General features: G+C 44.5%; 2 protein-coding genes across 2 annotated transcripts in view; both read right to left on the reverse strand.

The window, feature by feature from the left end:
• Positions 1-593: 593 nt before the first annotated feature.
• On the reverse strand, positions 594-22,886 carry LOC142208718 (lysosomal protective protein-like). The gene is made up of 15 exons (XM_075277393.1): positions 22,874-22,886; positions 22,268-22,431; positions 22,084-22,195; positions 21,953-22,003; positions 21,064-21,150; positions 20,427-20,582; positions 19,456-19,547; positions 18,102-18,186; positions 16,615-16,706; positions 14,531-14,603; positions 14,166-14,314; positions 1,801-1,876; positions 1,444-1,533; positions 1,262-1,363; positions 594-767 (listed from the first exon to the last, which is right to left on the reverse strand). The coding sequence occupies exons 2-15, from the start codon at positions 22,429-22,431 to the stop codon at positions 684-686; spliced, it is 1,413 nt and encodes a 470-aa protein (XP_075133494.1). The 5' UTR covers positions 22,874-22,886; the 3' UTR covers positions 594-683.
• A 1,474-nt stretch (positions 22,887-24,360) lies between these two features.
• LOC142208719 (lysosomal protective protein-like) overlaps positions 24,361-26,751 on the reverse strand; it is a 40,993-nt gene continuing 38,602 nt past the window's right edge. Inside the window, exon 15 of the mRNA XM_075277394.1 lies at positions 24,361-24,530. Coding sequence (XP_075133495.1) covers positions 24,447-24,530 — 84 coding nt within the window. The 3' untranslated portion in view covers positions 24,361-24,446. The remainder of the gene's footprint in view (positions 24,531-26,751) is intronic.

Raw genomic sequence — 26,751 nt, forward strand, 5'->3', positions numbered from 1 at the left:
TCACTGTAAGAATCACTGTATTGTATGTGAAGAATTACTCCATATGTACATTTGTATTACCTTGTCCTGCTAGTAAAAGAGCAACGACTACCCCCGAGACCTGGTTGTCTGTTGTCATTGTCAGGTACCACGTGGGGGTGGGTAGTCGGGGACATCAAAAAGGAGGCTTTGTGCACATTTGGGGACCCAGGGCCTCTCTACAAACCAGCCCCATCTGACATATTACCTGTGATATCAAGCCTGGCCCTCCTGAGTGTTCCAATTCTATCAGCAGGGACATCTGAACACACCTGAAGCTGCCATGAATGTCACTTAAAGTTTCCTTCTACACTGATGACGTTCTGGTGGTATATTCTACCAATGACAAAGCAAAAAATTACAAAATTAATTCCAAATTTTGGCTCCTTTACCAAAAACTACACCTATAGGACGAGGGACACTGTTAATGTTTGACAAGTAGCTTTGAGTTCCATCTCTGGCACCATGTATGGTATAATCGTCAACCGTTAAGATGAATCTTACATATTGCGCTTTTTATTACGAGAAAATTATTTATTGTTACTTGGCGACAGATGATTTTACAATTTGAGAAATATTTCGCTTAGTCTGAAAGCAAACCGTCTGATACATGTGAACAGTAACAAAGCAGACTGGAGTGATACGTGTGGTCGTGACTTGGAGATCTAGAAGGGTTTACTATTGATGAATCGTCTGAACATCTGGAAGGCTTCTAATGGTTTGTCTGTTGGCACCATGTGACCGGCGCCCTGCAAATAATGAAAACCAAAAAAAAACAAAATCGTAATTTTTGATGATTTAGAATGTAGAATCTCCAGCCAAAGACTGTATAGTGAGAAGACTGTGTAATGTGACAATACTATAAGGAATTGCACTTAGTAATGTATCATTTCTAGGAAGAGATTAAGTATGCAAATGGCCCGGTTCACATCTGCGTTTGGTTTTCCGTTCATGGAGTACATATGGGGACCCCCCGAATGGAATACCGAACGCAATGACAAGCGGTGAGCTTATGAAAGCACATGGACCCCATAGACTATAATGTCCTCCCCAATGAAAACACTTCCATGCCAAGGAGTAGGTAGGAATAGTTGTTGGCTGGATGCTGGTTGAAGGTGTGTGTAGTTACTGAAAATGGACGGGCACCTTAGATAAGGAGCATACAGTAAGGACATGTACTGTAGAAGCAATGGATGAGAACTGAAGGAGAAAAGATTTGGACTATAAGGAAGGAAGGTCATACCTTTACGGTTAAAAGGGTAAGGTTGGCATATTGTTTGGCATAACCAGCAATCTGGGACTGCTTCCCATCTTTGTACATCCAGGGACGGTAAGATTTCTGGACCTACAGAAGACGGTTGGAAACAGTCACAATATGTCTGAACAACTAGGACTTTGCTTTAATGAACACATAACTCTCCTTACCTCCAGATTAAGTGAATTCACAAACCACTCAATGCCCAGAAAATTGCAAACCATGTCTACATCTCCACTATACACAAGGATGCGGTACTTCTGCCGAGAAGAAAAGATGAAAATTAAGGCTGCCTTTGTTGCAGTTTTTTGGAGCCTAAGGCCGGGTTCAGACGGGGGTTTTTGGACCAGATTTTGAGGCGGTGGCCCATAAACAGTGGGACCAGTATCTGTATAGGGGGACAATACAAGAGGCAATATACCGTGTGTGCCCACACACAATGTCCCCCATGTTTTTGTGGGTATGCCTGAGCTCCTTCTTCCTACTGATGTAGGATATTACCTGAACAGAACACTAAATTTACTTACCTTCTCACTCAGGAGCTGTACGTATTGGTCACGGACATCGTTCTTCTCTGTCATGAAAGTCGCAAACACTTCATTGCTGTGAACCAATGGAAGGTGGTGTAACATAGAGGTATACATAGATTCACAATCATAAGAATTTAAGATTAACAAACAAAAAAACAAACAAACATTGCACACTAAAAAAATTTTTCTTTGTTTATGAATTGTAGCCAACCTTGTATAGGAGAGGGATGATAAGTAATCATGGGGCCCCAGGAACTGGTAAGGGATCGGCTTTTACAATGACCACTATCAACAGTCACAAAGATGTTATGATTGTCATAGTCATTGCGGTAACAAGTAATCACAACCCCATGGCAAAATTTGTAACGGTGTCCCACTGTACTAGGACCAACTTAAAAGTATATAATGATTTTACAGTACAGGGATAATACACACAGTGGTGTCACAGTACAAAGATAATATACACAGTGATGTCACAGTACAGGGATAATATACACAGTGATGTCAGAGTACAGGGATAATATACACAGTGATGTCACAGTACAGGGATAATATACACAGTGATGTCACAGTACAGGGATAATATATCCAGTGATGTCACAGTACAGGGATAATACACACAGTGATGTCACAGTACAGGGATAATATATACAGTGATGTCACAGTACAAAGATAACATACACAGTGATGTCACAGTATAGGGATAATACACACAGTGATGTCACAGTACAGGGATAATATATCCAGTGATGTCACAGTACAGGGATAATACACACAGTGATGTCACAGTACAGGGATAATGCACACAGTGATGTCACAGTACAGGGATAATACACACAGTGATGTCACAGTACAGGGATAATACACACAGTGATGTCACAGTACAGGGATAATACACACAGTGATGTCACAGTACAGGGATAATACACACAGTGATGTCACAGTACAGGGATAATACACACAGTGATGTCACAGTACAGGGATAATACACACAGTGATGTCACAGTATAGGGATAATACACACAGTGATGTCACAGTACAGGGATAATACACACAGTGATGTCACAGTATAGGGATAATACATAGTGATGTCACAGAACAGGGATAATACACACACTGATGGCACAGTACAGGAATAATACACACAGTAATGTCACAATACAGGGACAATGCACACAGTGATGCCACAGTACAGAGAGAATATAATCAGTGATGTCACAGTACAGGGATAATACACACAGTGATGTCACAGTACAGGGATAATACACACAGTGATGTCACAGTACAGAGATAATACACAGTGATGTCACAGTACAGGATAATAAACACAGTGATGTCACAGTACAGGGATAATACACACAGTGATGTCACAGTACAGGATAATACACAGTGATGTCACAGTACAGGGATAATACAAACAGTGATGTCACAGTACAGGGATAATACACACAGTGATGTCATAGTACAGGGATAATACACACAGTGATGTCACAGTACAGGGATAATACACAGTGATGTCACAGTACAGAGATAATACACACAGTGATGTCACAGTACAGGGATAATACACACAGTGATGTCACAGTACAGGATAATACACACAGTGATGTCACAGTATAGGGATAATACATAGTGATGTCACAGAACAGGGATAATACACACACTGATGGCACAGTACAGGAATAATACACACAGTAATGTCACAATACAGGGACAATGCACACAGTGATGCCACAGTACAGAGAGAATATAATCAGTGATGTCACAGTATACAGGTCACAGCCTATAAAGAAAGTAATTTTAATGATGCATACCTCCCAACCGTCCCGACGGTTGGGAGGTCCTGGTTGGAGGGAGGTATGTCCCGATTGCAACTCAGATCTGCGTCCAGAGGATGCAGATCTGAGTTGAACACATACGCGGCTAAAGCAAGGAGCTGTCACGGCTCAGCAACTTGCTTTGTTGCTGCACGCTGGCTACTGGCTGTGTAGACGCGATGTGATGACGTCACATCGCGTCTACAACTGTGTGTGAGAGAGCGGCGGGGGAGCGAGGAGAAGGTAAGTTTAATGTATACACTGAGGTGGAACGTGAAACTGGGGGCAGATGAAGGAGAGGACGGCATGACACTGGGGGCAGAGATGGGGGGACATGAATCTGGGGGCAGAGATGGGGGGACATGAATCTGGGGGCAGAGATGGAGGGGACATGAATCTGGGGACAGAGATGGAGGGACATGAATCTGGGGGCAGAGATGGAGAGGACATGAATCTGGGGGCAGAGATGGAGGGACATGAATCTGGGGGCAGAGATGGAGGGACATGAAACTGGGGGTAGAGATGGGGGGCATGAATCTGGGGGAAGAGATGGGGGACATGAATCTGGGGACAGAGATGGAGGGAGGACATGAAACTGGGGGCAGATGAAGGGTGTATATGAAACTGGGGGAGAGATAGAGGGGGGACATATAATTTATGGGTGACTGTAGGAGGATTATACTGTGTGCGGGCACATGAAAAATGAATGAGAATGGGCGGAGTCAACACAAAAGTGGGCGGGGCTAAATTTGCAGTGCGCATTTTGTCCCTCTTTCGGTTCTTCAAAAGTTGGGAGGTATGATGATGTCACATGCAGACATATGATGTCCCAGTAAAGTAATGAAGGTGCATTCAGTTTTCTAAATCCCCTTCCATTATCCTTAGTTATTACTAGTGTAGATGGATCCCCTTAGTTGTTGGGTCCCACAGCAACTGCTATATCTGTTACTCTGGTAGTTACAACCACAACTCTGTTCCTTCCCTTCCTACCTAGACCTTATGGTGCACATCATTATCACATATAGGACGTTCCTTCCTGCACATCACTCAGACTCACTAAGCTGTTGCTTTGCCTAATAGTTATACCAATGAACATGGCTACAGCAATATGTGGCATTTAAGGCTGAGTTCACAATTGCATTCTGTGAATATTCGGGGATTTCATCCCCCATTCTGTTTAATAAATGCAGAGAGAATAGTGCTGCTTGAAGGACTTTTCCCTCCACTTTTTTCTTGCGGAAACCCGATGGACCCCATTATAGTCTATAGGTAGACAACAGAGTAAGCACAGCCTGCTGGGGAATAAATGGGTTATTAATAGAGATGAGCGAACACTAAAATGTTCGAGGTTCGAAATTCGATTCGAACAGCCGCTCAATGTTCGTGTGTTCGAACGGGTTTCGAACCCCATTATAGTCTATGGGGAACAGATACTCGTTAAGGGGGAAACCCAAATCCGTCTCTGGAGGGTCACCAAGTCCACTATGACACCCCAGGAAATGATGCCAACACCTCTGGAATGACACTGGGACAGCAGGGGAAGCATGTCTGGGGGCATCTAACACACCAAAGACCCTCTATTACCCCAACATCACAGCCGAACAACTACACACTTTACACACTCAATACCACCTCTCTGACAGTAGGAAAACACCTTGAAACATGTGTATTTGGCACTTGCAGTGAGGAGAGCTTGTCACCAGCAGTGAATTTGGCCCTTATAGTAAGTTGAGGTTGGCACCAACATTTGTTTTGAAAATCAGGGTGGATTGAGCCTCTAACCAGCAGAGTTTGGGCAAATTCATGGTGGAGGGAGCCTCTAAAAACCCCAGTTTGGACCAATTCATGGTGGAGGGAGCCTCTAAAAACCCCAGTTTGGACCAATTCATGGTGGAGGGAGCCTCTAAAAACCCCAGTTTGGACCAATTCATGGTGGAGGGAGCCTCTAAACAGCCCAGTTTGGACCAATTCATGGTGGAGGGAGCCTCTAAAAACCCCAGTTTGGACCAATTCATGGTGGAGGGAGCCTCTAAACAGCCCAGTTTGGACCAATTCATGGTGGAGGGAGCCTCTAACCAGCCCAGTTTGGGCAAATTCATGGTGGAGGGAGCCTCTAACCAGCCCAGTTTGGGCAAATTCATGGTGGAGGGAGCCTCTAACCAGCCCAGTTTGGACCAATTCATGATGGAGGGAGCCTCTAAACAGCCCAGTTTGGGCAAATTCATGGTGGAGGGAGCCTCTAAAAACCCCGGTTTGGACCAATTCATGGTGGAGGGAGCCTCTAAAAACCCCAGTTTGGACCAATTCATGGTGGAGGGAGCCTCTAAACAGCCCAGTTTGGACCAATTCATGGTGGAGGGAGCCTCTAAAAACCCCAGTTTGGACCAATTCATGGTGGAGGGAGCCTCTAAACAGCCCAGTTTGGACCAATTCATGGTGGAGGGAGCCTCTAACCAGCAGAGTTGTGGGAAAACAGGGTGGAGGGAGCCTCTAACCAGCAGAGTTGGTGGAAATCAGGGTGGAGGGAGCCTCTAACCAGCAGAGTTGGGGGAAATCAGGGTGGAGGGAGCCTAGTATTAGCAGAATTGTGCAACGCTTATGGTGGATGAGTATGAGGATGCGGAGGAATTGGAGAGGTTGAGTACAGACATGGAGTTTCATGTTGGGGTGCTTTACACAGGTGGGCACAAAAATGAAGGCTCTATCCAGTGGTGGTTCATTTTTATCAAAGTGAGCCGGTCGGCACTCTCAGCTGACAGACGGGTGCGCTTGTCAGTGATGATGCCACCGGCTGCACTGAACACCCTCTCAGATAGGACGCTGGCGGCAGGACAGGACAGCACCTCCAAGGCATATAGGGCAAGTTCAAGCCACAGGTCCAACTTCGACACCCAATACGTGTAGGGCGCAGAGGGGTCGGAGAGGACAGGGCTGTGGTCGGAAAGGTATTCCCGCAACATGCGCCTATACTTCTCACGCCTGGTGACACTAGGACCCTCTGTGGCGGCACTTTGGCGAGGGGGTGCCATCAAGGTGTCCCAGACCTTAGACAGTGTGCCCCTCGTTTGTGTGGACCGGTGAGATCTTGGTTGCCTACTGGAGGAACTGCCCTCCCTGCCGCCAACGTCACATGCTGGAAACATCTCCATCATATTCTGCACCAATTGCCTGTGGCAAGCATTGATGCGATTGGCCCTCCCCTCTACCGGAATAAAAGACGAGATGTTGTTTTTATACCGGGGGTCAAGGATAGCAAAGATCCAGTACTGGTTGTCCTCCATGATTTTGACAATACGGTTGTCGGTTGTAAAGCACCCCCACATGAACTCAGCCATGTCTGCCACAGTGTTAGTTGGCATGACTCCTCTGGCCCCACCGGAAAGTTCAATCTCCATTTCCTCCTCATCCTCCATGTCTACCCATCCGCGCTGCAACAATGGGACGACTCGAAGTTGCCCGGAAGCCTCCTGTATCACCATCACATCATCGGACAACTCTTCTTCCTCCTCCTCCTCCTCTTCCTCCTCCATTAAACGCGATGAAGCGGACAGATGTGTGGACCTACTCTCCAGCTGTGACGGATCGGATGCTATCCCTGACTCCTCTGTGTGATCTGAGTTATCCCTGATGTCAATCAGGGATTCTCTCAGAACACACAAGAGCGGGATTGTAAGGCTCACCATCGCATCCTCAGAGCTCACCCTCCTTGTGGACTCCTCAAAGACCCGTAGGATGTCACAAAGGTCTCTCATCCATGGCCACTCATGGATGTGAAACTGAGGCAGCTGACTTCGTGGCACCCTAGGGTTTTGTAGCTGGTATTCCATCAAAGGTCTCTGCTGCTCAACCACTCTATTCAACATCTGAAACGTTGAGTTCCAGCGTGTGGGGACGTCGCACAAAAGCCGGTGTTGTGGCACATGCAGGCGTTGCTGGAGAGATTTTAAGCTAGCAGCGGCTACTGTCGACTTGCGAAAGTGGGCGCACTTGCGCCGCACTTTCACCAGTAGCTCTGGAACATTGGGGTAGCTCTTTAGGAAACGTTGCACCACTAGGTTGAAGACGTGGGCCAGGCATGGAACATGTTGGAGTCCGGCAAGCTCCAGAGCTGCTACCAGGTTCCGGCCGTTATCACAAACGACCATGCCTGGGCCCAGGTGCAGCGGCTCAAACCATATTGCCGTCTCATTGAGGAGGGCATCCCTCACCTCGGAGGCAGTGTGCTGTCTGTCCCCAAGCTGATCAGCTTCAGCACAGCCTGCTGACGTCTACCAACGCCAGTGCTACAACGTTTCCAACTCGTAGCTGGGGTCAATCTAACAGCGGAGGAGGAGGCGGTGGCGGAGGAGGAGGCGGTGGAGGAGGAGGAGGAGGGGGGTGTTCTTCTCGTGTCCCTGCCAGGAATGTTAGGCGGGGAGACGAGGTACACCGGGCCAGTTTGGGAAGCAGTCCCAGCCTCAACTACATTCACCCAGTGTGCCGTCAGTGAAATGTAGCGTCCCTGTCCGCATGCACTTGTCCACGCGTCGGTGGTCAAGTGGACCTTTGTGCAAAGCGCGGAACTAAGGGCCCGCCTGATGTGGAGTGACACGTGCTGGTGCAAGGTGGGGACGGCACAGCGGGAGAAGTAGTGACGGCTAGGGACGGCATAGCGAGGTGCCGCAGTTGCCATCAGGTCCAGGAAGGCGGGAGTTTCAACAAGTCGGAACGCCAACATCTCCTGGGCCAGCAGTTTAGCGATGTTGGCGTTCAAGGCTTGCGCGTGTGGGTGGTTAGCAGTGTATTTCTTCCGCCGCTCCAATGTCTGAGAGATGGTGGGTTGTTGTAAAGAAGCGCCTGATGGTGCCTTTGATGGTGCAGGAGAAGGAGATAAGACAGGAACAGGGGAGGATGAGGAAGAAGTCAACAAAGTGGCGGAGGCAGATGAAGTGGTGTCCTGGCTCGTCCTCTGGAGTGCATCGCCAGCACAGTTAGCAGTGGCAGTGGCAGAGGCAGTGGCAGTGGCGTGAACGGCAGGCGGCCTTTGTCCTGCCGTTGCTGCCTGCCACTGATTCCAGTGCTTGGATTCCAAATGACGGCGCATTGAAGTGGTGGACAGGTTGCTCTTCTCAGAGCCCCTAATCAATTTCGAGAGGCAAATTGTGCAGACAACACTATATCTGTCCTCGGCGCATTCCTTGAAAAAATTTCACACCTTCGAGAAACGTGCCCTCGAGGTGGGAGTTTTTCGGGGCTGGGTACGAACTGGAACATCTTGGGAGATTCCGGGTGTGGCCTGGCTTCGCCTAAGCTGCTGACCTCTGCCTCTGCCTCTAGCTACCCTTTTTGGTGCTGCACCTGCCTCAACATCCACACTACTTTCCCCGCTTGACATCCCCCCTGTCCAGGTCGGGTCAGTGTCCTCATCATCCACCACTTCCTCTTCCAACTCCTGTCTCATCTCCTCCTCCCGCACAATGCGCCGGTCAACTGGATGCCCTGACGGCAACTGCGTCACATCATCGTCGATGAGGGTGGGTTGCTGGTCATCCACCACCAAATCGAACGGAGATGGAGGAGACTCTAGTGTTTGAGCATCTGGACACAGATGCTCCTCTGTTAGGTTCGTGGAATCGTGACGTGGAGGGGCAGGTTGAGGGACAATGAAAGGAGCGGAGAACAGCTCTGGGGAGCAGGGACAGTTGGGGTTATTGTTCTGTGAAGCTTGGGAATTTTGGAAGGAAGGAGGACAAGACTGTTGGGTAATAGGAGGAGAGGAGGCAGAGTCTGACTGGCTGCTGGACAATGTGCTGTAAGCGTTCTCTGACAGCCATTGCAAGACCTGTTCCTGGTTCTCGGGCCTACTAAGGTTTGTACCCTGCAGTTTAGTTAATGTGGCAAGCAACCCTGGCACTGTGGAGTGGCGCAATGCTTGCTGCCCCACAGGAGTAGGCACGGGACGCCCTGTGGCTTCACTGCTACCTTGCTCCCCAGAACCATTCCCCCGACCTCGCCCACGGCCTCGTCCACGTCCCTTTCCGGGAGCCTTGCGCATTTTGAATTCCCAGTTAGAAATTGGCACTATATACCAGTAGCAAAAATTGTGGGTGCACGTAACCCCAATATATTCTTTGAATTACCAGTCAGAAACTGGCACTATATGGCAGTAGCAAGAAATGAGGGTATTTGTAACCCCAATATATTCTTTGAATTCCCAGTCAGACAATGGCACTATATGGCAGTAGCAAGAAATGAGGGTATTTGTAACCCCAATATATTCTTTGAATTCCCAGTCAGAAACTGGCACTATATACCAGTAGCAAGAAATGAGGGTATTTGTAACCCCAATATATTCTTTGAATTCCCAGTCAGACAATGGCACTATATACCAGTGGCAAGAAATGAGGGTATTTATAACCCCAATATATTCTTTGAATTCCCAGTCAGACAATGGCACTATATACCAGTAGCAAGAAATGAGGGTATTTGTAACCCCAATATATTCTTTGAATTCCCAGTCAGACAATGGCACTATATACCAGTAGCAAAAATTGTGGGTGCACGTAACCCCAATATATTCTTTGAATTACCAGTCAGAAACTGGCACTATATGGCAGTAGCAAGAAATGAGGGTATTTGTAACCCCAATATATTCTTTGAATTCCCAGTCAGACAATGGCACTATATACCAGTAGCAAGAAATGAGGGTATTTGTAACCCCAATATATTCTTTGAATTCCCAGTCAGACAATGGCACTATATACCAGTAGCAAGAAATGAGGGTATTTATAACCCCAATATATTCTTTGAATTCCCAGTCAGAAACTGGCACTATATACCAGTAGCAAGAAATGAGGGTATTTGTAACCCCAATATATTCTTTGAATTCCCAGTCAGACAATGGCACTATATACCAGTAGCAAGAAATGAGGGTATTTGTAACCCCAATATATTCTTTGAATTCCCAGTCAGACAATGGCACTATATACCAGTAGCAAAAATTGTGGGTGCACGTAACCCCAATATATTCTTTGAATTACCAGTCAGAAACTGGCACTATATGGCAGTAGCAAGAAATGAGGGTATTTGTAACCCCAATATATTCTTTGAATTCCCAGTCAGACAATGGCACTATATACCAGTAGCAAAAATTTTGGGTGCACGTAACCCCAATATATTCTTTGAATTACCAGTCAGAAACTGGCACTATATGGCAGTAGCAAGAAATGAGGGTATTTATAACCCCAATATATTCTTTAAATTCCCAGTCAGAAACTGGCACTATATACCAGTAGCAAGAAATGAGGGTATTTGTAACCCCAATATATTCTTTGAATTCCCAGTCAGACAATGGCACTATATACCAGTAGCAAGAAATGAGGGTATTTGTAACCCCAATATATTCTTTGAATTCCCAGTCAGACAATGGCACTATATACCAGTAGCAAAAATTGTGGGTGCACGTAACCCCAATATATTCTTTGAATTACCAGTCAGAAACTGGCACTATATGGCAGTAGCAAGAAATGAGGGTATTTGTAACCCCAATATATTCTTTGAATTCCCAGTCAGACAATGGCACTATATACCAGTAGCAAAAATTTTGGGTGCACGTAACCCCAATATATTCTTTGAATTACCAGTCAGAAACTGGCACTATATGGCAGTAGCAAGAAATGAGGGTATTTATAACCCCAATATATTCTTTAAATTCCCAGTCAGAAACTGGCACTATATACCAGTAGCAAGAAATGAGGGTATTTGTAACCCCAATATATTCTTTGAATTCCCAGTCAGACAATGGCACTATATACCAGTAGCAAGAAATGAGGGTATTTGTAACCCCAATATATTCTTTGAATTCCCAGTCAGACAATGGCACTATATACCAGTAGCAAGAAATGAGGGTATTTGTAACCCCAATATATTCTTTGAATTCCCAGTCAGACAATGGCACTATATACCAGTAGCAAAAATTGTGGGTGCACGTAACCCCAATATATTCTTTGAATTACCAGTCAGAAACTGGCACTATATGGCAGTAGCAAGAAATGAGGGTATTTGTAACCCCAATATATTCTTTGAATTCCCAGTCAGACAATGGCACTATATACCAGTAGCAAAAAATGAGGGTATTTGTAACCCTAATATATTCTTTGAATTCCCAGTCAGACAATGGCACTATATACCAGTAGCAAGAAATGAGGGTATTTGTAACCCCAATATATTCTTTGAATTCCCAGTCAGACAATGGCACTATATACCAGTAGCAAAAATTGTGGGTGCACGTAACCCCAATATATTCTTTGAATTACCAGTCAGAAACTGGCACTATATGGCAGTAGCAAGAAATGAGGGTATTTGTAACCCCAATATATTCTTTGAATTCCCAGTCAGACAATGGCACTATATACCAGTAGCAAGAAATGAGGGTATTTGTAACCCCAATATATTCTTTGAATTCCCAGTCAGACAATGGCACTATATACCAGTAGCAAAAATTTTGGGTGCACGTAACCCCAATATATTCTTTGAATTACAAGTCAGAAACTGGCACTATATGGCAGTAGCAAGAAATGAGGGTATTTGTAACCCCAATATATTCTTTGAATTCCCAGTCAGACAATGGCACTATATACCAGTAGCAAAAATTTTGGGTGCACGTAACCCCAATATATTCTTTGAATTACCAGTCAGAAACTGGCACTATATGGCAGTAGCAAGAAATGAGGGTATTTATAACCCCAATATATTCTTTGAATTACCAGTCAGAAACTGGCACTATATACCAGTAGCAAGAAATGAGGGTATTTGTAACCCCAATATATTCTTTGAATTCCCAGTCAGACAATGGCACTATATACCAGTAGCAAGAAATGAGGGTATTTGTAACCCCAATATATTCTTTGAATTCCCAGTCAGACAATGGCACTATATACCAGTAGCAAGAAATGAGGGTATTTGTAACCCCAATATATTCTTTGAATTCCCAGTCAGACAATGGCACTATATACCAGTAGCAAAAATTTTGGGTGCACGTAACCCCAATATATTCTTTGAATTACCAGTCAGAAACTGGCACTATATGGCAGTAGCAAGAAATGAGGGTATTTGTAACCCCAATATATTCTTTGAATTCCCAGTCAGACAATGGCACTATATACCAGTAGCAAGAAATGAGGGTATTTATAACCCCAATATATTCTTTGAATTCCCAGTCAGAAACTGGCACTATATACCAGTAGCAAGAAATGAGGGTATTTGTAACCCCAATATATTCTTTGAATTCCCAGTCAGACAATGGCACTATATACCAGTAGCAAAAATTGTGGGTGCACGTAACCCCAATATATTCTTTGAATTACCAGTCAGAAACTGGCACTATATGGCAGTAGCAAGAAATGAGGGTATTTGTAACCCCAATATATTCTTTGAATTCCCAGTCAGACAATGGCACTATATACCAGTAGCAAGAAATGAGGGTATTTATAACCCCAATATATTCTTTGAATTCCCAGTCAGACAATGGCACTATATACCAGTAGCAAGAAATGAGGGTATTTGTAAACCCAATATATTCTTTGAATTCCCAGTCAGACAATGGCACTATATACCAGTAGCAAGAAATTTGGGTATTTATAACCCCAATATATTCTTTGAATTCCCAGTCAGACAATGGCACTATATGGCAGTAGCAAAAATAGTGGGTGTATATAGCCCCAATTCTATTGCTAGGGGACTTGCAGGGTATTTCTGGGGTGAAGGTGGGGGGGCACACGGTTGGAACGGGGATTTGGGGTGTATATATGGGGTATACGGGAATACACTGTCAGTGTATTCCATTCAGGATCCTGGGAAAGCTGGGTTGCGGCGATTGAGCCTGTCAGTGCCACGTTACACTGACAAGCTTCTCCCTGGAATTTAGCTCTTATAAGAGCTGTTGGTTGTCTTCTCCTTCCTATCCTAGCCTGTCCCTGCCTACCCAGAATCTAAGCCCTAGCTAACTGGACGGAAACCTCCGTCCCCGGTGAATTGCAAGCTCAGAATGACGCGAAGCTGGGCGTCGCTGTTCTTTTAAATTAGAGGTCACATGTTTTCGGCAGCCAATGGGTTTTGCCTACTTTTTTCAACGTCACCGGTGTCGTAGTTCCTGTCCCACCTACCCTGCGCTGTTATTGGAGCAAAAAAGGCGCCAGGGAAGGTGGGAGGGGAATCGAGTAATGGCACACTTTACCACGCGGTGTTCGATTCGATTCGAACATGCCGAACAGTCTAATATCCGATCGAACATGAGTTCGATAGAACACTGTTCGCTCATCTCTAGTTAGTAATATTCTTTTTGTACGGTAAAGCATTCCCTGCCGTTAGGAAGAAAATGATCTTGGTCAACCCTTTTATGTGAGCGTGATAACAACCACTTACTGGACGTATTTGGATGATCTACTCACTAAACACAAGTAGGTCCTAATCTCAAATCAGCGGGTATGTTTCAGCAATGGGAGAATAAGCAGGTGGAAAATATTGATATATAGAATAGGTATAAAGAGTAATATATAAAGGAATTACTTGCACATCTCCCATGGGGGCAGGTGATTCGGGATGTGTAATGCTGACCGCACGTCGGGCTTATTCAGGTAGGTAGTGATGTCTGTGTAATTCACGCAGGGAAAACTCATCAATATTGGCTTCTTCCGGTGAGACATCTCCCGCAACTTCTGTTGAATGTGAAAGAATGTTTAGAAAATTAATCTACGGAAAATACTGAATATACGAGTATGTCATAAAGTCCTGAGCAGGTGCAGTGGTTCCTGGTCACCCACTATCATCTATGTGGTACTTGGTATCGTACCTGCATATACCTACCTTACTGAATTTGGAATGGCTTTCCATAGACATTATACCAGGGTGATATTGTACCTGTGTATACCTACCTTTCGGAATTGGGAGTGATGTTCTGTAGACATTATACCAGGGAGATAGGCTTTAATATGGTCCCCATGTTCTCTGCAGAAAGGAAAGTTTACATTAAAAGATTGTTGGGAGATATGAGAGAACCATTTTGTAACCGATCCTTGAGCTATAATGGGATCTGTCTGGGTTCCATTTTTTACTGGTTAGATCAGAGGCATAGCTAGACTTTCCTTCATGTGGCGCAAAGCTGCAGTTCACTCCTCTACTCTATCTAAATATATAAAAGTGGCTTTTGGAACTCCTTCAACAACCATCACCGAGCTGGCTACACCCCTGAGCAGGGGAGGATTGGCAATGTACATCCCCAGAATATACATAATCCAGGTGGGCCAACGGTAATATGAGCTGCTGGGCTGGCAAGCTACCTGCCATGAGGCCCCTTACACTGACCATTGCTGCAGACTAACATCTCTATGACCAGAAGAAGGCGGAAGACCCATGCCGGAGCCCAGGAGAGGTGAGTCACACTATTTGTTATGTTTGTTCACCTCCTTGCTCCTCTGTTCATTAGAGTCTGGGGTCTGAAGACACTCCACAGTACAATAATGGTTTGTGGATGGCAAACCTCCAAAACAAAAGAAAATCGTATAGCCCATTATAGGACATTATAGTATGCAGGGGGGCTGCTATGAGATATTATTCCCTGATTTAGAACAATCCAGTAGGTTACACTATTTCACGGGAAAGTCGAACCTGACAGAATGGAATCTAAATGTTAGTGTGAACAACTTCTAATCCAAACTGTCACTCATGTCCATCAGATTTTGCCTACAATGTAATTATTTTTCTAAGTAACAACAATCTCTGTGCAGTGCTAAAGGGAAACCTTTCATTCTGGAAATCAGCGGTGGTCTGACATCACGATAGATAGATAGATAGATAGATAGATAGATAGATAGATAGATAGATAATAGATAGATAGATAGATAGATAGATAATAGATAGATAGATAGATAGATAGATAGATAGATAGATAGATAGGAGATAGATAGATAGATGATAGATAATAGATAGATAGATAAGCAATGATAGATAGATAGATAGATAGATAGATAGATAGATGATAGATAATAGATAGATAGAGATATAGATAGATAGATAGATAGATAGATAGATAGATGATAGATAATAGATAGATAGATACAGATAGATAGATAGATAGATAGATAGATAGATAGATAGATAGATAGGAGATAGATAGATAGATAGATAGATAGATAGATAGGAGATAGATAGATAGATAGATAGATAGATAGGAGATATATAGATAGGTAGATAGATAGATAGATAGATAGATAGATAGATAGATAGATAGGAGATAAATAAATAGATAGATAGATAGATAGATAGATAGATAGATAGATAGGAGATATATAGATAGGTAGATAGATAGATAGATAGATAGATAGGAGATAGATGGATAGATAGATAGATAGATAGATAGATAGATAGGAGATAAATAAATAGATAGATAGATAGATAGATAGATAGATAGATAGGAGATATATAGATAGGTAGATAGATAGATAGATAGATAGATAGATAGGAGATAGATGGATAGATAGATAGATAGATAGATAGATAGATAGATAGATAGATAGGAGATAGATAGATAGATAGATAGATAGATAGATAGATAGATAGATAGATAGACAGATAGACTTAAAGAGGACCTTTCACCACTTTTGGGCACATGCAGTGTTATATACTGCCAGAAAGCTGACAGTGCGCTGATTTCAGCGCACTGTCGGCTTTCCCGATCCGTGCCCGGTGTAAAGAGCTTACGGTGCCGGTACCGTAGTGCTCTATGGTCAGAAGGGCGTTTCTGACCATTAGCCAGAGACGTCCTTCTGCCTCGCGGCGCCAATCGCACTGTGCTGTGGAGCCGGGAGGAACGCCCCCTCCCTCTGCTCACACAGCTCGTCCATAGACCAGCATTATCAGGAGCAGGAGGGGGCGTTCCTCCCCGCTCCCCTTTCTGTCAGTATATAACACTGCATGTGCCCAAAAGTGGTGAAAGGTCCTCTTTAAAAGTTCAACATACCTTATCTCACCAGGTGCTCCAAAGAAACATTTCTGATAAATATTATATAAATTTATCTTGGGGTTGGTTGCTATAGAGTAGGCTAAGCGAACCTGGAAGGAGGATGAGAACCTTCATCAGTCTTAAAATCGTAGACCCCATGACTGCCAAAACTGGATGGTAAAGTCAGTTTTATTGATGTGTAAATGTAAACACTTCAAAAAGATCATTCCGCAGAACATTTGCAGCTACATTGTAGTTTTTGTCCAGTGGCCCTTGTCTAATAGACCACCTCTCATTCTGTACGGTGTATATTTAGGCTGAGTTCACACAGGGGTTTTCTGGTCAGGATTTTGAGGCGGAATCTGCCTCAAAATCCTGACCAAAAAACGGCTCCCTTTGAAATAAATGGGAGCCGGTCAGTTCTTTTTTCCACAAGCAGTTTGTTCCGGCTCCCGGAAAAAGAAGTGACATGCTCGTTCTTCAGGCGGATGCCGCGGCCGGTTCAACCTCATGAAATGTCATAATGCAGCAATGTATGCTATATACATGCAGTCAGGAATAACATGATATGGTGGGATTATTCATGTATACTCATATGTCGGGGGGGACCTGAAGAACTGAAACTGTCAGGATACGGAGTCGCCGCGGTCTCCTTGCTGCGCGGCGTCTCCCTGGGAGACGTGTTAGGAGTTCTATTGGGTGTGCTTAGGTCATTAAGGGTTAATCTTTTCCTTGCCTTCAGTCTCCATGCCATTAGCCATCAGGTGTGTTCTCTGCTGCTATTTAAACCCCACCCAGGCATGGATCCTTGCCAGCCATTCACTTTGTGTTTCCTGGTCCCCCTGCTCAGTCTGTTTCCTGTCTGTTTGTATTCCATATGTTTCTTGGTTTTTAGACCCGGCTTGTATTTTATACTCTCCCTTGTCTTTTGATTCGGTACCTTTATTATATCTCCTGGTTCGACCTCTTGCTCGTCTGACCTCGCCTTCTCTTCTGTGTCTTGCTGGGACTTGTGGTCCTCCCTGGTTCCATGCTGTTTAGTCTTTTGTTTTGCATTGCAGTTACACTGTGCTTTCTGTTTAGGTGTGACCCCGTGACTCCAGTCCTTAGGACTTTCAGGGCCTCCTCTCCCCTTATCCTAGCCGCCGGATAGAAGGTTAGGAGCCGTGGCAGGCGCACTTCAATTAGGAAGTGCATTGGTCTGCCTCATCTCAGATATTACAGCATAGTTATAGCCGCAGGGCCTACGACCCCTTTTGTCATTAGCTGCACAGTGTTGCTTTCCCAGCTGTGTCACTTTGCACTGCCTGACCCTGACTCCAATCCTTACAGAAACCTTTCGTAACCTGCATTCTGCAGACTTTGAGATTACTGTCGCCATAAACTACCACTTTTTATACATAGCTGTCACTGACATCACAGTAAGATTCCTATTATTAAATACGTGTACTTGTACTATATAGAGTATATAGAATGATTGCTGGCACAATGGCCATAATACTTACTGCCTTCTTACATGACTCATTGTCGGGCTTAAAAAAATTGCAGACATTGTTCTTACAGCAAGCAGATTCCAGTTGTGACCACGTACTATATCAACGAGAGCGACAAGAAAAATGGTGGACTGAGAAATATTAGACATAAAGTTTTTATATGAACTGTATAGTATCATGATAGAGTTCCCATAGACTGCTGTGTGCCCATATTGTGCCGCAAGTTATATATGGAGGCACACAGAGGTATTATCTAATGGAATCTGTGAGAATCTGCCGAAACATATTGTGACATTTTCTATCACAAATTGTGTTATAGATATAGTCTTAGTAAGAAACATTGCTGCTAGGGCAGAACACCTTGGGACACCATGCAGTGCAGGTTCGGACTGGGAATGTACCCTACCAGGCAGATTCAGTCTGGGCTGGTCAGTCAATGAGCCACCCATCATGGCAAAGTGGAACCCCGTGCCGGACCTAACTGAAAAACGCAGGACGGTTAGAAGTGTGACCCCTTAACTAGCCCCATAAGCAAGCAAAGAGTGAATCAATGTGAAATACTTAAATAAAACCACAATCTGGTATTTATTGTTATTATTTTTTTTGTACAGCCCTCCTGGGCCTAAAGCAACTTGAATTGAATATAGAATGCATTTTTAGGGCTATTTTTTTTTCTTCAAAAAATCCCCAAGCGGACTCCCCGAATGGAATACCGAATGCAGATGTGAGCCAGGCCTAAGAAGGGGACATTGAGAGACAGGTGGTATGGGAAGTAGGGGAGGGGTGGGCAGGGGGACAATACTACTGCCTGTAGGAGAGGGATGGGAAGAGATACATTGCTGCCTCCAGTACGGGAGGGGTGGAAGGGGAGACAATGTTGCTGTGATTGGTGCTACATTGTGGTGTTTGGTCTGGGGGTACTGTGTGTTATTTTTTGCACCTAGAGAGCTATTGTGTGCCACTCTATGGTGTTTGTTTGGCACTTCTGGAGCGGTACATTGTGATGCTCTGTGATACTTCATACATGGTGATAGTGGCTCATTTTCAGCTCCAAGAGCCTCCACAATGGATCTTGACACCTTCCATTAACCCTACAAAATGTCTTTGTGTAGGCCAGGCCTAAACTGCCTGTCAACAGGATGCAACCCTAATAAAAACAGGACATGTAGGCAGCATGGTAGCTCAGTGGTTAGCCTTGCAGTCCTGGATCCAGATCCCGCCATGGACAACATCTGCAAGGAGTTTGTATGTTTTCCCTGTGTTTGCTTGGGTTTCCTCCCACACTTTAAAGACATACGGATAGGAGAAAAAAAAAAATAACAGGACACCTGGGCATCCTGCATAGACCGAACAGGTGATCACTTACATTACATCCAACAGACCATGGTAATATGCAAAATACAGCATCGAGTTGTGGTCCAATGGAAAATCACTAATCCCATTTCCTATAGCCAGGCCCTAAAATAAAGGATGAGAATATTACATTATCTGTGACCACTTATTTCTGACAACAGGAACTTTTATTCCATTGGATAATGTTGCAGTGGTACAGTCCTTGTCCCCATAGCAGCTTGCTCACACTTTGTACATGCATCTGTTATGGACAGGCGAGAAATTACTAAATAATAGGACATTGGAAACTTGTAAGAGAGTAGAGTATATTAAACTATGTGCTAGATATAATGCATCTAGCATTACAGTTTTAACTAGAGATGAACAAACCAGATTGGGTCAAATTGGATTGCACTGGGTAAATTAAATATATGTCAATAATATCATTGATAGACATATGAGACTTATCATTTCAGGGAAACATAACTTTGATCAGTAAGGCAACCAAAGTCACAAGTGTCCCCGAGGGTGTTTCCAAACTTTGCAATTGTTCTGGGTCTCAACAGTAAATCCTGCTCACTTCTTCCCCTTGGTCCTGATTGGTCTTGAATTGGTGGCATTGGTCAGGGTTTACTTCCAAGGCCTACAGCACATTAGAACCGCCCTCGGTGCATTTTTGAGGGACCTCGTGCTCATATATTTTAGCTTGCTACTAGTATTCTGAACTGGGGACTTAGAAAACTGCACCTGCACCTAGAAAACTCAGGCCTGCAACCTCTGGGGAGACCCACTCCACCTCCAAAATGAGTACCTCCATTAGTACAGGTGGAATTGCTCAATGTGCTGGTCTTGAGAACAAGCGGTAAGTTCAGCTTTTAGAATTACTCACCACTCTTAGCTCCCAGGACTCCCCGCCTTTCCTACTGCAGTATCGGACCCCCACAAATCAAATATTGATGGTTTGTCCTATTGTCATATTTAAACAGATATAAGATATCTTCTTACCTTCAGGTTTATACTGCTATCCTTTGCCACTTCCACTGCCAGATACGGCACATAATATCCCCCATAACTTTCCCCTGTTATGTAAAAATCATTTTTGGTGAACTCCGGGTAAAGGTGAAAAAAATCCTTCAGTGCCATGTAGTTGTCCTTAGCAGTCTGGGAAAAAGAAAGGAAGAAATGTCATGTAGTCACACATCCTATATACTGTATTGTCTATATAGGCAGTACAGCAGTGTGTGTGCTTTATGGCAGGGATAGGCAACTTAGAGAAGTCAAAATCTACCATTGGATGGGATCGTAAAAAGGTTTTTCCCATGAATCTAGCCACGTTTAAAGGGCACCTGAGCTTTCATGTAAAGACTACAAAGTAATGATCATGGAGAGACCCACTGAAAAGACACAGTCCCTTCATGGATATTACTTTGTATATTAAATTCAGCACTGACCAACATACAGGAAAATAATGGGCTGATCAGATGTAGAATACACAACTATTACATCGAGTTGCTCACAGGTGACATCTTCTCTGACTGCCTCTTGTTCTCCATTTATCCCTGAAAATCCTGAGTTAAATGATATACAACAACCTAATAATACAATGGTACAATGAATGTGCGTGCAGACAGTGAGCTCCTACCTGGGTGTCACCTGTTTCATATTTTTTGTCATCAGAATAGGAAAATCCAACTCCCGCAGGGGATTCCAGATATAGGACATTTGCAATCTAACACACAAGAGAAGAAATATATCAGAAAAACATGTTTGCACTGGGATGGCTCGGTGGTTAGCACTGCTGTCCTTGTGCAATATGATCCTAAATAGAGACCTCACAAGATTTGTTTTGTGAATATTTTGTGAAGGTTTGCTTACCATTTCAGTTTCGATCTGCACCAAAAGTGTTTTTATTATCCTCTGTGGTCTCTTCAGACTCCAGATAATAATAACCAGCGGTCCAAAGGAGGTGCGGTAATGTAATAAGCCCTGATACTCACCTTCTCTCTACCCTCCAAAGATCACTTGCAGCGTCTGATACTCCAACACTGTCCTGTTCTGACTTATTCTGGTCTCCTGAGTGATGTCATGGGCAGTGGTAGCAGCTGAGCCCTGTGATTGGGCCTCAGTGGTCACATAAGGTGCAGAGGCCCTCCCTTTTGCTTGTATGGTTAGACTCTATTCACATGTAGCCTCCTGACATAGGTCTATACAATGTATACATGGTTGTCCGTAGACCATACGCAGATAAGTGAGGTACGATGCATTATACAATAAAACAAAACTTTTACTGGAATCACCAACCTACCGGGTACCAAAATGGCACTTTTTTGGCACATATATATATTATGGAACCCAAATGGGATGCTCACCTAGCCAAAGCTATGGACAATAACAATAACCTAGTTGCTGCATAACTTAGAATTGTCAACAGTCCTTTAGTTGATCATACAACGGGCAACATAAAATGAAGGTACAATACCAATGCAAATGCAAAAAAAGTGCATGACCGAGATGTTATCTAAATATATCACCTTATTCCAGGAATATTGGTTGGTCTTCAGGGTGCTGCCATCTGGTAGAGTCTATTATAAAGGTAAATAAGAATATGATATATCAAAAATTCACCAATACATACTATTGTACAATGTTCTACTAGACCCACCAGGAAGGGACCATGTTCAGTTAATAGACCAGCGAGGCTGCTGCAGCCAGGACCTCCATTCAGCCATAAGACCAAAGGACAAGACCTGGGGTCACCCTGACACTGCACAAACCTGCAAAGAGAAAGATGGTGAAGATACGGAGAGAGGACAGGGATGGTGGGGTATTGGTCACCGACAACTCACCAGTAATGGAGATGTTTTCCACCTGATGCATTGAGGAATCCAGAAAACTGTCGGAATGAGGGTTGGTAATTTATACCCGGGAGGGCAATGATTTCATCTGCCTCGGGAGCAGCTTCTGCTGGACGTACCCCCAGATACAGAGCACAGAGTAATAGTGGAAGCATCTGTGATACATGGTGAAGATGAGAAGAAACAAACGATACAAGGAAATTGTATTACATCCAAGCTACATCTTCCCAAAGCCTTAAACACGTAAAAAATGTGCTCTACATATTACAGGCTAAAAAATAGACAAGATACAAGTTACTGAATCACCTATTTGTTTGCAGATCCAACCAATTCTGGTTGAAGCAGCAAACGTTTATGGCCAATTTAAGGCATCCATGCACATTCTCATGATAGTTTCACGATTGTCCCTCGCCGGCATACATCATTGTGTAGAGAGAGTGGATGTTTCGGATCCTTCGTTGACCTTTCCCCATTCACCATTGGCTGAGCACATTGTACATGTTTATAATGGAGTTGGCAGAAATAGCTCCAATTGGATGTGTGTGGTTGTCTCTAGACATAAGATTCTTAGCAAAATGTCTATAATCCATTCCTCACCGTGTCTTGATCTCGGTCCTTGCACAGTATGACTTAGATACTTAAGAATAAGACTTTATGAGCAACTGCACATGATAAAATACCCTTTATCTTTCCTATGCAGAGAAACCACCGAGCTTATCTATGATCAGAACCATCAACACATCAGGAAATAGGCTCCAATTCTCATGTAGCAGCAAAGCAACAAACGTACAAATGTAGCAAAATTAAACTTGGCCATTGTTGTTTTATGTTATAGGCGGATTTATGGGATAATTAAAAACCAACTGTGGTACTGTATCCCCCGTCCTCAATTCAGGCACCATGCCCCCTGTCCCCTGCGATTTCCTGGTTCAGAACTGTAGGGGGGCTGCTGTGAACATTCACTTACATTGCTATCTGGATTCCTTCTTTTCTTTCTCGATGAGGGTTCCTAGAAATAGGATCACCTTTAATGCTATTTTTTCTAGATTCTAGTATCTCATTACGAACCAGAATCCCCAAACCCTTCCCTTCTTTCATTGTCACAGTTCCATTCCACATAATGTACAGTGTATGTCCTTGGGATGTGTCACATACAGGGTTAATATATCAGATCATATGTCCAAAATTTATGTTATCTCGTAAGAGACTCGTTACGATAGGACGGACTGATAAACAACTGATCTAACCCTTTTACATGATTTGCAACATGGACATGTTGCTGAAAAATATGTAATGTCTGTGGCGTAATAATTATAACCCAACGATGAGCTGTCAGGGGCCTTGGCCATATGAAGGCTAGGAGTAGCCTAGGGATGTAACAAGTAAGCTGATGTCTGACGATACTTAAAGTTACACCATATATTATATTATAAGAACAATTATTTATCTAGCCAATATCATTAAAGGGGCCTTTTACCAAGTGAAGCCTCCCTAGTGATAGCTGATAACTCTAGGCATGGCCTCACTAGCCCCGGCCAACAGCAGATGTTCTGCTTATCTGGTCCCAACAATCATCTGATGTTACAAGGGATGTCATATAGGGGCACTTACTGTATATTGTGATGGTTTATACATTGTCTAAAAGGGGCCTGGATGTCAACCTCGAAAGCAAAAATGGGAACTAGGTATCTGGAGAAGGAACATTGACCCAGGAATTCATTCTGACGCCATGCTTGGAAAGAATTTTTGACCCCTAAAATAAGGCATTCTGCAATCCTCCTTCTGGATCAACACTGTAGGATTTAGGATGAATTTGGTAGACCTGTGACTCTTCAACTTTACTAACTATGTAACTGTGTTATTTTTTCGTATGAGCTACCACAAAGGAGATATGTCCAGTGAATAACGTAATAATGGAGCACCACCATTAGAAGGGTTGTCCAGTTCTTTTTTTTATTGATCTCTTATAACAACCTTTGAATATATTGAGTTAAAAGAGACTATAAGAGAACCAGTTATTGTTTTTATACAACAGGCAATTCATATATAATAAGAAACAATTCCTGACATATATCTATCACATGCAGTAAAAGCAAACTGTCCTATGTAGGTGAACAGTATCATGAGCCATCTGGGGTGATACAGGTGGCCGTGACCTGGCTCTTGACCTCTAGAAGGGTTCATTATTGAGGTATCGTCTGAACATCTGGAAGGCTACTAAAGGTTTGTCTGTCGGCACCATGTGACCGGCTCCCTGCAAATAGAAAAGCAGAAATTAAAAAAGACAAAAATGTAATTTTTTTGAGGTTATCGGTGCTCTAAATAGACAAATTGCTACAAAATAGATTTTAAAAAGAGAACCGTTCATTTATATTACATATATTTAGAGCCATTGTTTAGCAGGTGGGGGGTGTAATGTTACAATATGATCTATGAATAGTATCTACATTAAAGAGGACCTTTCACCATATCCGGGCACAGGCAGTTCTATATACTGCCAGAAAGCAGCGCACTGTCGGCTTTCCCGATCTGTGCCCGGTGTAAAGAGCTTACGGTGCCGGTACCGTAGTGCTCTATGGTCAGAAGGGCGTTTCTGACCATTAGCCAGAGACGTCCTTCTGCCTTGCGGCGCCTATCGCGCTGTGCTGTGGAGCCGGGAGGAACGCCCCCTCCCTCTGCTCACACAGCTCGTCCATAGACGAGCATTATCAGGAGCGGGAGGGGGAGTTCCTCCCGGCTCCACAGCACGGCGCGATAGGCGCCGCGAGGCAGAAGGACGTCTCTGGCTAATGGTCAGAAACGCCCTTCTGACCATAGAGCACTACGGTACCAGCACCGTAAGCTCTTTACACCGGGCACAGATCGGGAAAGCCGACAGTGCGCTGAATTCAGCGCACTGTCAGCTTTCCGGCAGTATATAACACTGCATGTGCCCAAAAGTGGTGAAAGGTCCTCTTTAACTAGGGCACAGATCAATAATATACTTTGCACAGGAGTCCATTTGGCTGGTATTGTCCACAACTGTGTTATAACCTCACCCATTCGTACTCCTGCACCGTCCTCTGGCCGCATTGTACGGCGCAGGAGGCATGTCCGCTCATGATTACCTGCTCCTGACTCTTGTCATTTTGAGTTGACACTGTTAGGGTTATCTGTTTTGTGCTTTGTGATTGACGGCTTATCTGTCAATCAAGTCGGGGCGGGTTCTGGACTTCCTATAACAGGTCATCAGCCCAAACATGGTTGCTGGCTATTGTTTCTCTGACCTTGCTAAGCTTTTTGTCCTAGCTCTTATATTGTATTTACTGACCTCTGCTTTTTGGCTCTTGACTACTCATTTGGATTACGACTTGGTACTGTCGTCTCTCTGATTTGATCTTGGCTTGCTGACCAGGGCCAGCTCCAGGTTTTTATGGGCCCTTGGGCGACAGAGCCTCAGTGGGCCCCCTTGTAAAGGAGGCGGGGGGAGTCGAGACAGTGTGCGTCGCAGATGAAGCGAGTGACGTCATGCAGGAGTGTGGCGTCACCAACGCCATACCTCCCAATTTTTAAAGAGTAGAAAGAGGGGCAAAATGTGTGGCGCACTCTGCGCGCCGTGGCAAATTTAGCTCCACTTTTATGTTGACTTCGCCCATTCTCATTCATTTATCATGTGCTCCCACACAGTATAATCCTCCTACAATCACCACAGTCACCCGTAAATTATATGCCCCCCCTCCATCTCTCCCCCAGTTTCATATACACCCTTCCTCTGCCCCCAGTTTCATGTCTCACCCTCCATCTCTGTCTCCAGTTTCATGCCGTTCTCCCCCTTCATCTGCCCACAGTTTCATGTCCCCAGTCTCTGCCCCAGTGTCATGCTGTTCCACCCCCCCCCATCTGCCCCAGTGTCATGCTGTTCCCCCCTCCCCTTCATTTGCCCGCCAGTTTCATTGGGACCCCTCCATCTCTGTCCCCAGTTTCATGCCGTTCTCTCCCCACCCCCTTCATCTTCCCCAGTGTCATACCGTTCCCCCCTCCCCTTCATTTGCCCCCCAGTTTCATGGGCCTCCTTCATTATGTTCCACCTTAATATTTAATACAAAACAAACACTTACACTCACCTTCCATCGCTCCCCCGACACTCCTCTCTCCGCTCTCTCACTCCATTCACATAGTTGTAGGCGCGATGACGTCATCACATCGCGCCTACACATGCAAGCCGGGCCGCAGCGTTAAAGCAGGAGCTGAGCTCACAGCTCCTGCTTTAATCGCCTATGTATTCAGCTCATCGGCGTCCGTCAGACGCCGATGAGCTGAAATCGGGACAGGCAAGTGCTGGGGCGGGCAAGTGCCGGGGGGCCTCCAGAGGCTCTGTGGGCCCCGGCACTTGCCCGACTATGCCGTGCGCTGACGCTGGCCCTGTTGCTGACTCCTCTTCTTTTTTCTTTTGTCTTGTCCTGGTGTGTGTATCACTTGCTTGTAGGAAGGGATTG

The sequence above is a fragment of the Leptodactylus fuscus genome, chromosome 6 (genome assembly GCF_031893055.1).
Source record: "Leptodactylus fuscus isolate aLepFus1 chromosome 6, aLepFus1.hap2, whole genome shotgun sequence".
NCBI lineage: Eukaryota > Metazoa > Chordata > Amphibia > Anura > Leptodactylidae > Leptodactylus > Leptodactylus fuscus.